Source organism: Styela clava, chromosome 5 (assembly GCF_964204865.1).
Source record: "Styela clava chromosome 5, kaStyClav1.hap1.2, whole genome shotgun sequence".
Lineage (NCBI taxonomy): Eukaryota > Metazoa > Chordata > Ascidiacea > Stolidobranchia > Styelidae > Styela > Styela clava.
In genome coordinates this window covers 13,114,871-13,129,764 of record NC_135254.1, presented here as the reverse complement: position 1 = coordinate 13,129,764, position 14,894 = coordinate 13,114,871, and the positions used below count along the sequence as shown (strand labels likewise).

At 35.8% G+C, this 14,894-nt stretch overlaps 1 protein-coding gene across 4 annotated transcripts; it reads right to left on the bottom strand.

Moving 5' to 3' along the window:
• Positions 1 to 1,604: 1,604 nt before the first annotated feature.
• On the bottom strand, positions 1,605 to 10,827 carry LOC120345055 (uncharacterized). Of its 4 annotated transcripts, XM_039414442.2 has the most exons (8): positions 10,521 to 10,827; positions 10,086 to 10,196; positions 9,226 to 9,305; positions 8,026 to 8,138; positions 7,641 to 7,754; positions 5,943 to 6,240; positions 4,963 to 5,262; positions 1,605 to 4,683 (listed from the first exon to the last, which is right to left on the bottom strand). In XM_039414442.2, the coding sequence occupies exons 2-8, from the start codon at positions 10,115 to 10,117 to the stop codon at positions 3,872 to 3,874; spliced, it is 1,749 nt and encodes a 582-aa protein (XP_039270376.2). In that variant the 5' UTR covers positions 10,118 to 10,196; positions 10,521 to 10,827; the 3' UTR covers positions 1,605 to 3,871. The 4 variants fall into 4 exon arrangements, with proteins under 4 accessions (XP_039270376.2, XP_039270375.2, XP_039270373.2 ...); XM_039414441.2 differs by having other exon boundaries at positions 1,605 to 5,262; positions 5,943 to 6,231; positions 10,521 to 10,825; XM_039414439.2 differs by having other exon boundaries at positions 1,605 to 5,262; positions 10,521 to 10,822.
• Between the last annotated feature and the right edge of the window lie 4,067 nt (positions 10,828 to 14,894).

Genomic DNA, 14,894 nt, shown 5'->3' with positions numbered 1-14,894 from the left:
ATAAATTCTTCCGAAAAAGTTTTCAGACTTATGTTGTTATTGAGATGAAAAGCAAAAGTTTTGGGTTTCCGATGTACGATGCAAAGAATAGTTGCGAGGGTATCGATATGTTTTAGGGTTTGTGAGTTTAGGCAGGATGGTTAATGGTTTTGGTTCGTATACATTAGATTGATCATTCTCGATTTTCATTCGATTTCGTGCCTTTGTTTTTATATGAAGAGGAGCTGAAAAGCCGCTTTCGCACGTGTGCGCTGTGGCAAACGGTAGCAAAATTCGGAAAGATAGTTCAGCCAGTTGTGGATAGGATTCATACATGAAGCACCAGAACTTGTCTAGTGATTTTTCACAAAATAGACCACGTGCGACTGAATCATGACGAAGATCAAGAAATTGATCTTGCACGTCCTCTGGTACAGTGGCGTTGCATCCACCCCCGCGGTTGCGGGAGGGCCCACAGCGCAAAGGGGCCCAAGCGGTTAGAATTTAGAAATTTAAGCCGCAAACCAAAAGATGTAGTGCAAAACAAGTAATGCACATCTTATAACATTGATGTTAGTTCTGATCAAATCGTTTTGTTACGTAACAATGCCAGGAAGTCGTCGTTTTTCGGCGTTTTGATCGCGCCGGTAAAATTACGAAGGTTGTCAAGATGATGTCGAAAGCAAAACCTCTCAATGACGCACAGAAACGCAGAAAAAGGGCAGAAGAGGAAGAACGCTTGAAAAAATTAAAGTAACCAAAATAAACGGCAAATTTTAGGTTACCATTGCCTTTTTATAGCGACATGTTATGCTTTTTGACAAAAAAAAGCGTTGTTTTAGCTTATGTGCGAGAGTTTTTAGGGTCATTTCCACGAAATATTTTTGCCGGGGCACGAGAGTCTTGCTACGCCACTGTTCTGGTACATTGGTTACGTCCAGGGAAGAAGAGAACGGATTAAGTGTCAGAGTAGATTCTTTTTCTTCTAGGTCTCGGCATCATCTTTGAAATTCTGACTGCAAGAAATCAAGGTTGCTCTACACTGCAGGGCTACTTAACTACCGTATTTCTACGCGTTTAATACGCACTTTCATGGTCAAATTTAGTCTCACAAATATGGGGATGCGTATTATACATGAAGAAATACGGTATTTTTGCAAAAGGTCCGTATACAAAACTTGAAAATTCCTGGATTCCGGTCAGTTCAAAAAACGTATTCAATTCTGGGTCTAACTTTATTTTGGTGACTCTATATTTTCGGAGAAAAAGTTAAGGAAACGCGAGTCGTGGAAAACTGAGTAACCGCGAAATATTTCACATTCTTTTACATACCCAAAGTTAAAACTCGACAATCCTCCAAAATAAACAAAATAAAAATAAAATCAGGCGCGGTCCGAATCTAATACTTGAAAGGTCCGGATTCGGACCGCGGTCGGCCAGTTGAGTAGCCCTGGGCTACAGTACAGTTTTTCAAATCTACCAGGGGGCCACAGGTTGAGCGGCTCTGGTTTAGCAGATAAATTAATCAGCAAGTGGTGTCTACCTCTATTATCACGCGACTGTTACGTAACAAAAGACATAAAGCAGACACTACGTAACAGAAGTAAACGACATAGAAAGGAAAAACGAATTTATTGATTCATATACACAGCATTTAGAATAAAACTTTTTTAATAAATACAATATGTAAAATATTCAATCATATATTAGTTATTCAATAAATAGTCTTGCTGCACACTAACACAAATATATTTCTGTATGTCTGAAATATGTACATATGAACTATGTATGTCTGAGGAAGTTTGACCTTGGGCAGACGAAACGTTACAAAAATATATCCCTGTTAGTTAGACTATTTATTGAATTACTCAGGCTAGTTATATTCACTCTCGCTACAGCAACCTTGCATTATATGAATACGAACCCACGACGCAAAAGCATAGAAAACGGAAAAGTAGTTGGTCTTGTAGAAACAAATAGATAGAATATATTAGTTACGTTTAACATAATTCTGTCAATTTTTGGGCCCACTTGGCAAATCACCACTGGCTTAGAGAATTTATACACATTAGGATAAACGAATATGTCAGAGAAAAAAATAGCGATACGTAATCGATTTTGTACCATAGCGCCATCAGGTTCGGATGGGCTGACTGCGAATGGAAGTTTGAAGTTGGTATTTCCTGACTAAAATGCGGGATATTTTACTTATTTCATTTTTTATAGAAAACACAGTGGAAAGTATACAATAAATATTTCAATGAGTGAATTTCAATTAATACCAGTAATCGAATCCCAGAAAATTTTCCACATTACTTACAATAACACTTGAAAAATAGGAAGGAAATCGATTTATTAACTTCTCATCTAACCTCAGTACGGCATTAATCGTATATATATATATGTATAGGCTATATATAGCCTACCTAGATTTTACCGCACATTGTTTTGCTGACCAAGAGTGTGTTCATTAACTTCATCACATACTGTAAACGACGGGCTAGTAAGATATGCATATGCAGCCTCCTCAATATGCATACACATCAATCATGATTTTTTCTCCTCTGCCACAACAACATAATGATAGATACAATGCAAAACGTATTTTGCGGTTCCATTATCTTTGTACCTGGGTGCAGATGTCCGTGGCCCGTGGGTACAAATGTACATGGGATGGGTGCAAATGTATATAGTTGCAGATGTCATTGAATGCTGTTTATTGGTGGAAATGCACTGTCATCATAATGATCACAAAGCGATATTTTACGCGTTGTTCATTCCAAATACAAAACAAAAACACATTTGGAGGGACTTCAGACAAATTCACTTGTGAAATTACTTAAAAAGCTCAAAATCTTGCATGAATAATAAACCATTACTGCATTTTGTGAGTAAATATTCCCATGTGAGATTCAAGACGACTTTTCTAGTATTGCAGTAAATCTATAGCGTTGATGGCAAAAAAATTCAATTATCTCAATTCAAACCGCACATAAAAACAACTTTATGATTTTTCTCATTAAGATTTTCAAAATGAACAAATGATATAATGCAACGGTAAATAATTCAATGTATATTGTTACATGATGTAGCATTGTGTATTTATTGTATATATATATATATATATTTAATTCACATCAAAAATATTAGAAACAGGGGAAAAAGTCCCTCATTTGGTTCATGAATAATACAAAATAGGTAGCAAAATACTAGTTTTTACAACACGTTAGTAAGCATAACAAATGTTAGAAAAATTATTTCAAAATAGACTAAAGATCAAAATCTGTGGAAGCAGCTGATCCACACAACCAACTTTTATCCCGCGAATCGATTACTAGGCGGTTATCAAGTCACTGGGTGTAGATTATAAGCAACTTAGTCACTTATGATGAGACTACAAGGAGCCTATAACGTGGTTAACATGTAAAATTAAAAATATTGGTAATTCAAATAACGTAAAACTAATGAACACACGATTTTGTCTCTAGTGTAGGATAAGATAGAGTTTTATATTTAGCTGGGATAGAGGAGACTTTCCCCACTGTCGATTCCTATTAAATTAATTGTTAAAGTAAAAGTTGTACAAATTGCATTAGTTGATATACTTACTAGATATGATGGTATGATCGAACAATTAAGATAAAAACAAAGTTATCAAAATATTGCATAAACGCAAGAAATTTCGAGAAATTCCAAAACACAGGAAAAAAATATTTCATTTCATGGAGAGTTTTTGGAATACAGAAAGAAGTTAGTTTGTGGCGTTTGTTTCACACATAGTTTGTATGCTGCATCAGTTATTAAAATTAATAAAAAGGATGTTTAACAAGATTTCATTTTTTAACCTCAACAATTTTGCGACAAAAGGAATATGATAACCTAAATCTACAAGTCAGATAGATATAGGATCATCTTCGAAAAAATTCGCTGATGAAGAGACATCATGTTTTCGCTTTCGAGATCCTTCCACAGGCATGGGCTTGTTTGGCGCTATTTCATAAAATGATTCAAAAGCATTCATAGGAAAATCTGTACTTTTACACAACTTGTGCCAGTAATTATGAATTATGTTATAGTACATACAGAATAATAATGGAAAGACACTATAAAAAATATTCCACAAATCTTCATCATTTTTTATTTTTTTCAGAAGTGAATCTTCCTCCCTGTAATGAGAGCATATATTTCTGATGTATCTCAGCAGATGAATTGGACAATTATGATTGTATTTCACTTTAGGTAATACTTTTCCATCAGCTTTCCATAATAATAGTTTATATCTTTCTTTGAACCCATGCTTTTCTTCCATTTTTTTAAACCAATTATTCTCCCCTGTGCTGGTGGAAATTGAAGCATTGTTCCTACTCACTTCCATCATGATTTTCTTTGTGATCCCTTGAGGTTGCTTTTTAGATTTGGGTAAAATATATGGGCATAAGTACTCATTTACTGCATGAAGAAAACGCAGCCGTTTACAGGCATCCCAAAAATATGGATGTTGCAGTACTTGGTAAGCACTAGGACGATGCTCCGGCTTTGATTGTAGCATTTTCAAAATGAGGTCTTTGGCAAGTTCTTCTTCGTCAGGACATGTCAATCCACTCAAATCTGGTCTTGAGCCATCAATAATTCGAGATTTCCAGCGATGTTCTTCGGATCCAAACACATGCTTCCCACCGGATAATGCAAAATAATACACCAAACCTGCAGAATAAATGTCTGATTTCAATGACATTGTTTTTACAGGGCTGTAATGTTCCGGTGAACCCCATCCGTCTGTTCCAATTTCACTGGCAGATTTAGAAATTTTAGACTTCTCTGGATTCATTTGTTTGCTCAGTCCAAAATCAGCAACTTTAATATACTTTTTATCGAGTGAACGAAGTACATTCTGAGGCTTGAGATCTCTATGAATGATACTGTTGTCATGAATATGTAGCAAACCATGCATTAAATGAAGGAGTGCGATTTTCCAGTCAATACCTTGTTTTCCGGACAGCTCGTATAAAGTTCCAATCTCACAAAGCTCCATAACAATATATGAACGATTCCCCAAGCCTTTAATTTGTCCAGAATTTCTATAAAGAACTGTGTTGGGATGTGATATTAGTGTTTGCATATTGTTAATTTCCCTATGAAGTTTCTTTGTATCAGGGACACTTATAATTTTAACTGCAACCTTCTCTTTATTGGGCGAACCACCCTCAAGAAAGCCTTCATATACATCATATCCTGGTCTTAGTTGTTTGTGCTCATTGATAAGCACAGGACCCAACTGATGACCTGAAATAGACAAAGAATTCAAATGATTTAGAATATAAATAGTAGCGTAGTTGATTGAAAAATTTCACATTGGACCTATGCACAGATATAATGATCCCAAAAACATACCAATGTAATATACCAAAACTTGATTTGTTCATATTTAGTGTTTATACCGCTTAGCAAGAGATGCCTTCCTTTGAGACTGACTAACTTTTAGCCGGACTTACAGTAGGTCAACAGAGAATTTGGAATTAATTTGGCTCCTGCATGACGAACAATTTATGCAATTCTTGTAAATTTATGAAAACTGGATCTGTGGTTGAAGTATAAAGATCAGGAAGACCAAGGAGCGGATGCTCTGAGGAAAACATTCAGGGCTGAATAAATTCCAAACTCTCTGTTAAAGAGGCGCTTAGTTTGCCTTACTGATTTATATGCGTCTTATCAAACAGCAATTTTGCACCTCATTTTTTGTTTAATTTCCTAGTAATTCTGTGGGTTGATAAAATATGCAAACAGTACCTAAATTTTACTACTATACTATGTTCTCTGAAGAAATGAACGCTTTATGATGAGTAACTCAAAATTAAAAGTGTATACTTACTTTTGAGACACCCTGAAATTTTGCACTCTAAATATTACAATACCTCACATACATAAGTGACATACACTGATTGGTATGAAAGAAAAAAACTTACATATCATAATTTCATCTGAACGTACTTTTTCTCCACAATATCCATCCTCATTTTGAGCCCATAAATCAACAGAGTATCTTTCAGCAGGATGTGGAGATGGAATGAAAAAATGAGGATTATTGTTGTTTACCACAAAATATGGTGTGTCAATAACTTTTTTCATACACAAAACTTGTACACAATATGTCATTCCAACGTATGGAATCTTTTTCCATGAGACACATATTTTCTGCTCCCCATTTTCATGGACTTTCTCTATAGTCACACCTTCTATTTTTGGAGGCCTCAGCTGTAAATGCTTGAACAATAAATAAATAAAATTGTTTCCAAAATTTATCCTATAATAGAGAAAAAGGCAATGAAACGACTTAGACCAGCGGTTCCCAAACTATGGGTCGCGACCCACTGGTGGGTCGCAAAAGGAATCTTAGTGGGTCGTGAAAAGATGTAGAAAGCGTTGGTTAATTATACTGGTTATTAGGATCAGTAGCGACTCGAATACGTAAATCATCAAAAAAACAAAAGAAATTAAGTTGAATTTTAATCTGTGAAAGTTTCCTTTTTAAAATCTTCTCAAAGGAAAAAAATTTGCTGCACAAAAAATTGACCATGTGGCTTTTTTACGCATAGCAGTTTTGTACACTGTACAGCACTTCTTACCGTGTTTCCCCCGAAATTTAGACATGATTTATGTAGATTTATTTTCTTTTGAGGAATAACACTATGATTTTTTTGGAAGAGGTCTTTTGTGTTCATTTATCAAAAATAAAATCACATTGTAGAAAATCACAAGATTTTCTGTTGAACATTATATAAAAACCGACACCCATTGTTTTTATTTGTACTTCCTATACAAAATCAAGTGACAAATATCACAATTGTGATATCACACAATCTTGAAAAGTGATGTGATGATCTTCACCTTACCATCTCGCCATTGAACCTTTCCTCTCCCACACATTTTAAATTTATTTTAAGGGTAGGGTTTAAATAAAATCATTTTGAAAATTCAAATTATTATCTTATTTTCAGGCCAGGTCCTATTTTCGAGGAAACACGGTAGTTTTGCAATGATTAGCCATTGCTGTGTTCTGTGTTATATCATAAAAAAACATAAGAAAATTAAAATAAAGTTAAGTGGGTCGCCATAAGCTGTGGTAATAAATAGTGGGTCCCAACTCTAAGAAGTTTGGGAACCACTGACTTAGACATATGACAAGTCATGCATCTTTTGCGTGGTAATCATAATCATTTTCCTTTGTTGATCGCTCTTTTATGTAACAGAAAATTGGGAATTCAAAAAAGGTTTGAAAGTAATATTATGCTTGCAAACAACATAAATTTCACAGTATTAATAATCTGTAATGCAGTTACTCAAAAACATGACATTATTTGTTCAAAAAACAAGTTCGAGTTTAAGTTCAAGATTAAGCATTCAATCATTGACTATCAATGAAATACAAGAGATTCAAATGGTAATAGCACCAGTCGTGATTTTAACTCTGATATATATTTGAGAAATTTTAGCTGTTCAGCATTTTTAGGATTGATTCACAAAAAAGCAGTTGACTACACTCTATGAATATCGTATGAACACCATCCCACAAACACCGCAATAAAAAATTCACTGTTAGTAATATTGGATATATTAGTTGATAGACATATGCTTATTTTTAATGCTTATGAATTACGATATACCTGTCCAAGACAATTGTTCAAAACTTCTTCACACTTCTTTAAGGTTTCCAGAGAGGTTTTGGCGTTGTTTTTCAGGATGTCTAGCAGTGATTTGGTTTTTGGCAGATCTGGATTCTGCAATAATAATCATGAACATGAATCAACTTTATTACTTGGAACGTTGGGATTGAAATATAACAAGTCTTGGAATGAAATATAAACTTATTGAGGAAAGTCTGCATTCATCTGCACACTTGAATAATATTAATTCATTTTGTCGAAGGACTCATAGGTTGCCAAGTTATCTGATTTTAAAAGAACTACTGAAAAGCAGAAAAATGTAAAACTAATTCATTACTGTATAAAACAATTTTTTTGAAGTTTGTTACAAATTAGAAAATTCTACTTTGTTGACAAGTTGCTCAAGTATATGGGCAAATGGAAACATTCTTGTATGAACTTCTCTGTACAAAACATCATCTTCAATACTTGGAGAATTTGACGGAATTCCACTATCACCTGCAATATTAGTTGATCTAGTTTAATCTGGTGTTAATGTGCTCAAAAACGTAGTAGGTTTTGAGGGTCTAAAAAGCGTTTCAAGCCATGAAAAATTGCTATGTATGATATAAAAAAATGCTGTTAGAAATCAAAACTTGACCAAATATGTAGGGATTCGTCAGGAACAAGTGCTACAAATGAAAATTGCAGACTGAATAAATCGGTTTATGTCTGCCTTTGGAACACAATTACTTCGCTTTTATTGTATACCACAAGCAGCGCTTTGTGTGAGTCACGTCAACATTTCGCGAGTACTAGCGAGCAAATGATTTCCACACTTCGTTCACAACGGCATTTCTACATGGTTTGAAAATATAATTACTGAACACCACTATAAAAATCTGGCTAAATGGCTTAGCATTGCTTTTAATGCATCGGGAACTTCAACAGAAAAAGTTTTATGCAAAGGAAAGCTTGACGTTCAAATCTACCAAAAGATCGCTTCAACACCCACATGGTTTGAAAATATATATTCACTGAGCACTACTATGGGAAAGTTCCAACAGAAAAAATTATTTCTGTGTTTATGCAGAAGAAAGCTCTACGTTCAAACATTATATTGTGAATATAGGTACCTTTTATCAAGTTTACAAATTTATCAAGTTTTTATTCAGTTCACAGTGTTCTATTTTTTTTCTACATCTGTATGTTTTTATCTGTATTTTTTTTCTACCTTCTGTATGTAATACAAATAAAGCTAACATTGGCTTCAATCATTATTGGTTGGTTCGAAGCAGCTTTATAGAAGGTCGTCGTCAGAGTCATACATTTTTGTGAGCTTATTGGGAAGAATTATCATGTGACAAGTTGCGTTTATTAGGCCTGTGACATTAATATAAAGCTATGTTCAATGCACTAATCACTATGTATCTGCGACCAATGTATCCTGTATAAATTAGAAAGAATTCAAATGTATCACATCCAATATCTGCTTTTCATGTTGAAATGTCATGTTGATTTCACCAGATATGTTAACAGTCAACTAATTGGTTTATTCAAAGCTGCTAAAAAGAGGCATTCAAAAAAGGGAAATTGTTAAACATACCTGAAAGTTGCTCTTTAGAAGAGATATTGACTATCATAGAAGATGGGTCCGATGGTAAATCAGAAACATCTGTGGAATATCTTAAAAGAGTACATGGTGTGTAAGTATAACCATAAAAACTAAGATGTAAATGAAATTATTCAGTAAATAAAGAAAAAATATTTCTTTCGCTATGACTGCACTGTATAGCCTATAGAACATAATGCCAATTTTTACATTTTTTAAAAATATAATGTTATGTTATTGCAAATCAATACTCAACCTCCAGCTATGAAACAGAAAATATGTGAAACTCCAATTTATGTATTATACAATTAGTGCAAAAGACACCTAATGTACTATGTGCTATATAAATTAAATTACCCAAGCCACAGGTCAATTCAATATTGCCAGGAAAAAACTAGCAAGAAGTGGATTTCCCCAAAGCAAAGGTTATTGGAACAAAACTATGAGCAAAGAATTTTATTTCATTAGAAAGTGGGAGTCTTTACAGTGCATGGAAAGAAACTAGTAGCAAATCTAGAGATAGATAAAAAAAAACACAAATGCGAAAATGAAAATTACTTCAAGGAAGTTTTAAATTACTCTTATTTATAACCATTTTATGAATTATTATTGTTTATTTTGAAGGATGACATGCCAACATCTGCTTGTCAATTTAATGAAGGATTGTCACATAAGTACAGGTCATTATAATTTGGAGAGCACTACTAGAATTAGGTACTTAGCAATACCTAAAGACAATTTTAAGGGAGATGCATACTAAGTTTGCATTAAATTACCCAATACAGTAATAAGGTAATAAATCAAAAGTCATTTCATTCATGATACATGTTCTAATAAATTTGAAAGTTTCTGACCTGTTATATCTGGAATGTTTAGGTTTCGACATATTCTATACAACTTGTTTTTTGTTCTCAGAGATAAGCTGATTAGATGGCATAACTATGATTTTTATGCCGAATCATGCCCTGAAATCAAATATATTTGTGCAGCAGCATATTAACGAAATTACAAAACAAACTTATGAACATAGCAAATAATAACTGTTACAAGTATTCTAATAGATAAATTGTTGGAAATTTTCAATAAAAGGACTATACCGTACTACGGTATGTCCCTATTTTCATTTAACTCAAAATTCAAATGAACTTGGAGTTCAAATGCAACTCCAAGATAGCGGTAGATATTAGATTCAATGGTTCAAACAAAACATTAAAAACAAAATTTGCTTTGGTAAAAAAGCCTTCTACTTTAACATTTTCTGGATAATAAATAAAACAAAACAAACTCACCTAAATTGGGTAGACTCGTCATCATCGCTGCATAATTAGTCCATGATGGATGCCGGTCAATTTGAACATTCATTCAAGAAACATTTGTGTCGCTAAGATGGCAACCAGTACAGTATATCTTATACCATACTAGTATCATTATTCATTATACCACGATACACCACAAACATTAAACACGCGGTGCTTTTCGTGGGGATTTCCCACCAAATGCACCCGGTCGGTGAACATACAATTATCGTAGTGAGCAGTGGCGGCGCGTGGTCATTTTGACAACCGGGGCAAGCTACTGCGGGACCAAGTCACCCCCATCTACGGGGACAGGATGAGCGCTGTAAGTCCTCCCATCATTTTATGAGTATAAAAACCATTCCATCGGTAACAACCAATCGGCAAAAGCGACAATTTTTGACGATAAGAAAGTGTCTTTAAAACCGGTCCAAGTCAAGGGATTAATTAATATAGACATAGTTTATTTTGAAACCTCTTTCAAAAGGAAAGGCAATATTTACCCAGATAAATACAATGACATATTAACAGAAACTTCGGGAAAGCAGACAAAATCTAAAATAAGGTTTAAAACGTTACTATGAAGAAAGGAAAGTTAATGCAATGATAAGGACATGCGTCGCTCACTCATAGATATATATGCTGCTAGACTTCTACTGCTTGAACATATATGCAACACGCCGCGGTTTCTTGGAAGCAAAATGCTCAATAACGCGCTGATTAAAGTCATGCATCCCAGAAATAACGTCTCTGTGAATGGATAAAACAGCCAAGGAATTTAATCTATCTTGCTTCATTGTGTTTCTGAGATACGTTTTAATACGCTTCAGCGTGCTGAATGTTCGCTCTGCGTCGGCGGAAGAAATAGGCGTCGTCAAAATGATGTCCAGAAATTTTGCAGACGCCGCAAAGGTAGTTACTAGAGTGTTATCTATGAGGAACCCATAGAGCGCGCAAGTTGATGTGATTATCAAAAAAGTTTGATTGGTGTATATACATCGCAATTCATTTTCCAATTTACCCACGTTTATCATGGGGTAAAATTTGGAGACAGTAGCCAACAAATGGATGGGAAATTGACGTGCAAATTTTGAAAAATTTTTGGGGTTCATCAAAGAGAACGCGGCAAGGTGTTCAGTGCGCAGACGATCGCCTATTTGATTCACCAGAATGTCACAGCATTCCTTTGCAGACAAAATCAAACGCTGCGTTGTTTGCCCGCGGCGTAAAGAAGCACTCCATGTGTCGTCGTATTTTATTGTTTCCCGGATACGAGATACAGCATCGCATAAGTCTGAAATACACGACTGCACAGACGCTCCATCCATTAGCCTTGACTGCAATGCGCCGTATAATACATCCACGTGATAGAACATTGTGGAGAAAAAATGAAAACTCACCATCTTCTAGCAGACGCTTTAGACCTGCCGCCTCCCTCACAGAGCGTTCGTCCCAAACCGGAGAGCTCTGAATGCTATTGAAACACTCAATGAGCTCAGACCTAATTTCGGACACGCCCTGCACCACGCGTGATTGGAAGTTCCAACGTGTTGGTGCACAAGCTGGGAGACGGCGGCTACATATCTGGCGAAGGAGGTCAGAGCGTTTCGGCGAAACGGAAAAAAATGAAGAAAACCCCGAAACATTTGCAAAAAATATACGGACGAGAGGGGTATCAAGACACATATTTTTAATAACGAGGTTAAATTGGTGTGCATAACAATGTAAAAGATGCGCATGAGGAAAATCTTCTGTTATATAAACTTGAACACCATGTTTCGACCCACTCATGACGTCATAAGTTTGCGCTATCAATTTTGACTTCGCGTTGTAAGGCTGTAACACTTTTTTCAGTACAGCCGATATCCCGCAAGCTGTGCGATCAACGATTGGTACAAAGCTGTGAAATCTCTCGGTAGGTTTACCATCTTTCACAAACCGAAAAATCACAGCCAGTTGGGAAACGCACGTGATGTCAGTTGTCTCGTCAGACTGAATCGAAAGGAACTGGCAATTCTCAATTTCCAGAGCCAAATGTTGTAAATAAATTTTATACATTGAGTCTAGCAAATCATTTTGGATATTCTTAGATGTCCCTTTCGAAACAGTTGCGGCATCAAGATGATTTCTCAATACTGTATCTAGGGATGCGGTGTATTCCACCATATCCAAAAATACCCCTCTATTAGAAGAGCCAGCCCGTTCATCGTGCCCACGGAGGGACAGCTCGTGACAACCAATGAACTTCAAAACATCTATCAATCGACCGAGAACATGGCGGTTTTTCTCGACGTTTTGGTTGTGCCGACGAATAGAAACCGCGCGTCCTTCATCCAACTGTGCTGCAATATTAACATTTCCGAATGTTCGGTATTTTACTGCATTGTCCAGGTGCTCCATAGAAGATTGATGATCCCTGGCACGCTCGGAAAGATGTTTAAGATCTCTAAAACCAAATTTACACCAACGTGAGTCACGGGCGGTAGCAAAAAGTAGGCAATAAAAACAAAAAAATGCATTTTTGTCCTCGCTGTAACACAACCATTCGTGTTTTTTATACCAAGTTTCTGCGCAGAATGTACGCCGACGCTTTCCTCCGTCATGGGATTGTTTCAGTGAACAATTTTTTGGTTGATAAGGCCCAAGACGTTGTACCTCTAATTTTTGTTCCAGCGGCAGCTGCGTAAACGGAGTGCGAAGTAGTGCATCAACCTTATTCATTATGAGGTCTAAGGCTAGGAAATGCGAAGCCGGAAAGAAGTGAGGAGCTCAAAAGGAATGTGGAAAATCGAAAGCAAATGGACTAAAGGTCTCTAACTGATTCAAATAGCGAAACAAGCGACAAAAACGAAGGCGAGGAAACTATCAACTCTTCAAGCAACCAACGAACGAGAAGGAATGCGTGAGTATGTCAACACGTTGTTGTAAGAAACGTCGGCATTGTGTCGTCATAATTTCGGGGCTAGCCCCGATCGGCCCCGATGATTTAGTAAAAGAAACAGAAAACAAACGAGATAAACGCGGCGAGTGGAAGATAAAAGAGAGAATACGATATACAATGAGCAACCGGGGCAAAATCGGCGTCGCCCCGTCGACGTTCGGCGAAGGCTTTGCGAGCGAAAAATGAACCATGTCGGGAGAATGTGGCTAGTGTAGACAGTCTGTGCAACCGATATTGAGGTATTTTTCGAATATTTTTCATTATACCGAAAAAACAACCAGGGCATTGCCCCGGTTGGCCCTATTGACGCGCCGCCACTGGTAGTGAGTATGATAATATGATTACGTTCGCGAAGGCAGAATTTGTACAATAAACACGGTTTCGGTCGCATTAGGTACCAACTATCGAAGGTTTTTGAGTATCATAATAAGTAGATAGAGTTACTTTTTCAGCTTTACGATATAACATTCCAACACGGTAATGTCATTTGGCCTCACGGAACATTTGTTAGCGACAAAATCTTCTTTGAGAAAATACTGTTATTGTGAAAAGATAATATTATTATAATACATTGCAATAGAAGATGGTTGTTCTGGTATGATCAATATGTATTTTAATGCTGAGTTGAGTGGCATCTCAACTTCATGTTTTTCAATACCGGATGTGAGTCAGTATAATTTTATACTTTAATAAAATAATTCACAATATTCTAGAGTTACAATCACGTGACCTCGATAATTCAACTTTCTATGCCTTCGAAGTTTTGCCGACTCATTTCCATCTTCCCATATAAACTATATTATCCGGAATGTGATGTCAATATTCAATATTGTATACATTTACTTGTTAATGCGGCATGGAAAATAGAATCAACGTCTCTCTCTCTCTTTGCCAAAAGTATTTTCTGTTTAAGTTATGTGGTATTTTTCACTACCTCGTATCTTATTTTTGATCTCTTTGACTTGAACTGATTCAAGTCTCCCGGCAATTAGTGGCGAGTGATGTACCACAATTCCTATACTTGGCCTTGAAACTGGAGTCCATAAGTGATACCGTGATGATGGCTACTTCAAGATTTTATAGAATTATTTTCTGTAGGATTCTATACTTCGCTCTGGGTAGAGAATGAAGTAAATAGTCATGTGTACCAATTATTAACGAAGCTGAATAGCCATGAGTTTTTCCGATTCCATATTGCCTGTCCAGTTTATTATATGTTGATTGTGTACAAGGGCATTGATATATCTAGGCCGCCATACAAAAATAATTCGCCGATCCTACGCGACAAAGCTAATATGATTTCATATAACATAACTTTAGTATCAAGTTATTTTAACAAAATAGGTCCTTAAAGTCCATCAAGAGGTCTCGCTGTTCTTGTATACCTTAATTCTATTAAAATATTACACAATGAATAGAACATACAT

Excerpts from the sequence above, each read along its gene's own strand:
- LOC120345055 (XM_039414439.2), bottom strand. The coding sequence starts at position 10,117 with ATGTCGAAACCTAAACATTCCAGATATAACAG. Across the intron at positions 9,306-10,085 it reads AAACATTCCAGATATAACAG|ATATTCCACAGATGTTTCTG; the intron begins GTCAGAAACTTT and ends TACTCTTTTAAG. Across the intron at positions 5,263-5,942 it reads TTCAGATGAAATTATGATAT|GTCATCAGTTGGGTCCTGTG; the intron begins GTAAGTTTTTTT and ends TGTCTATTTCAG.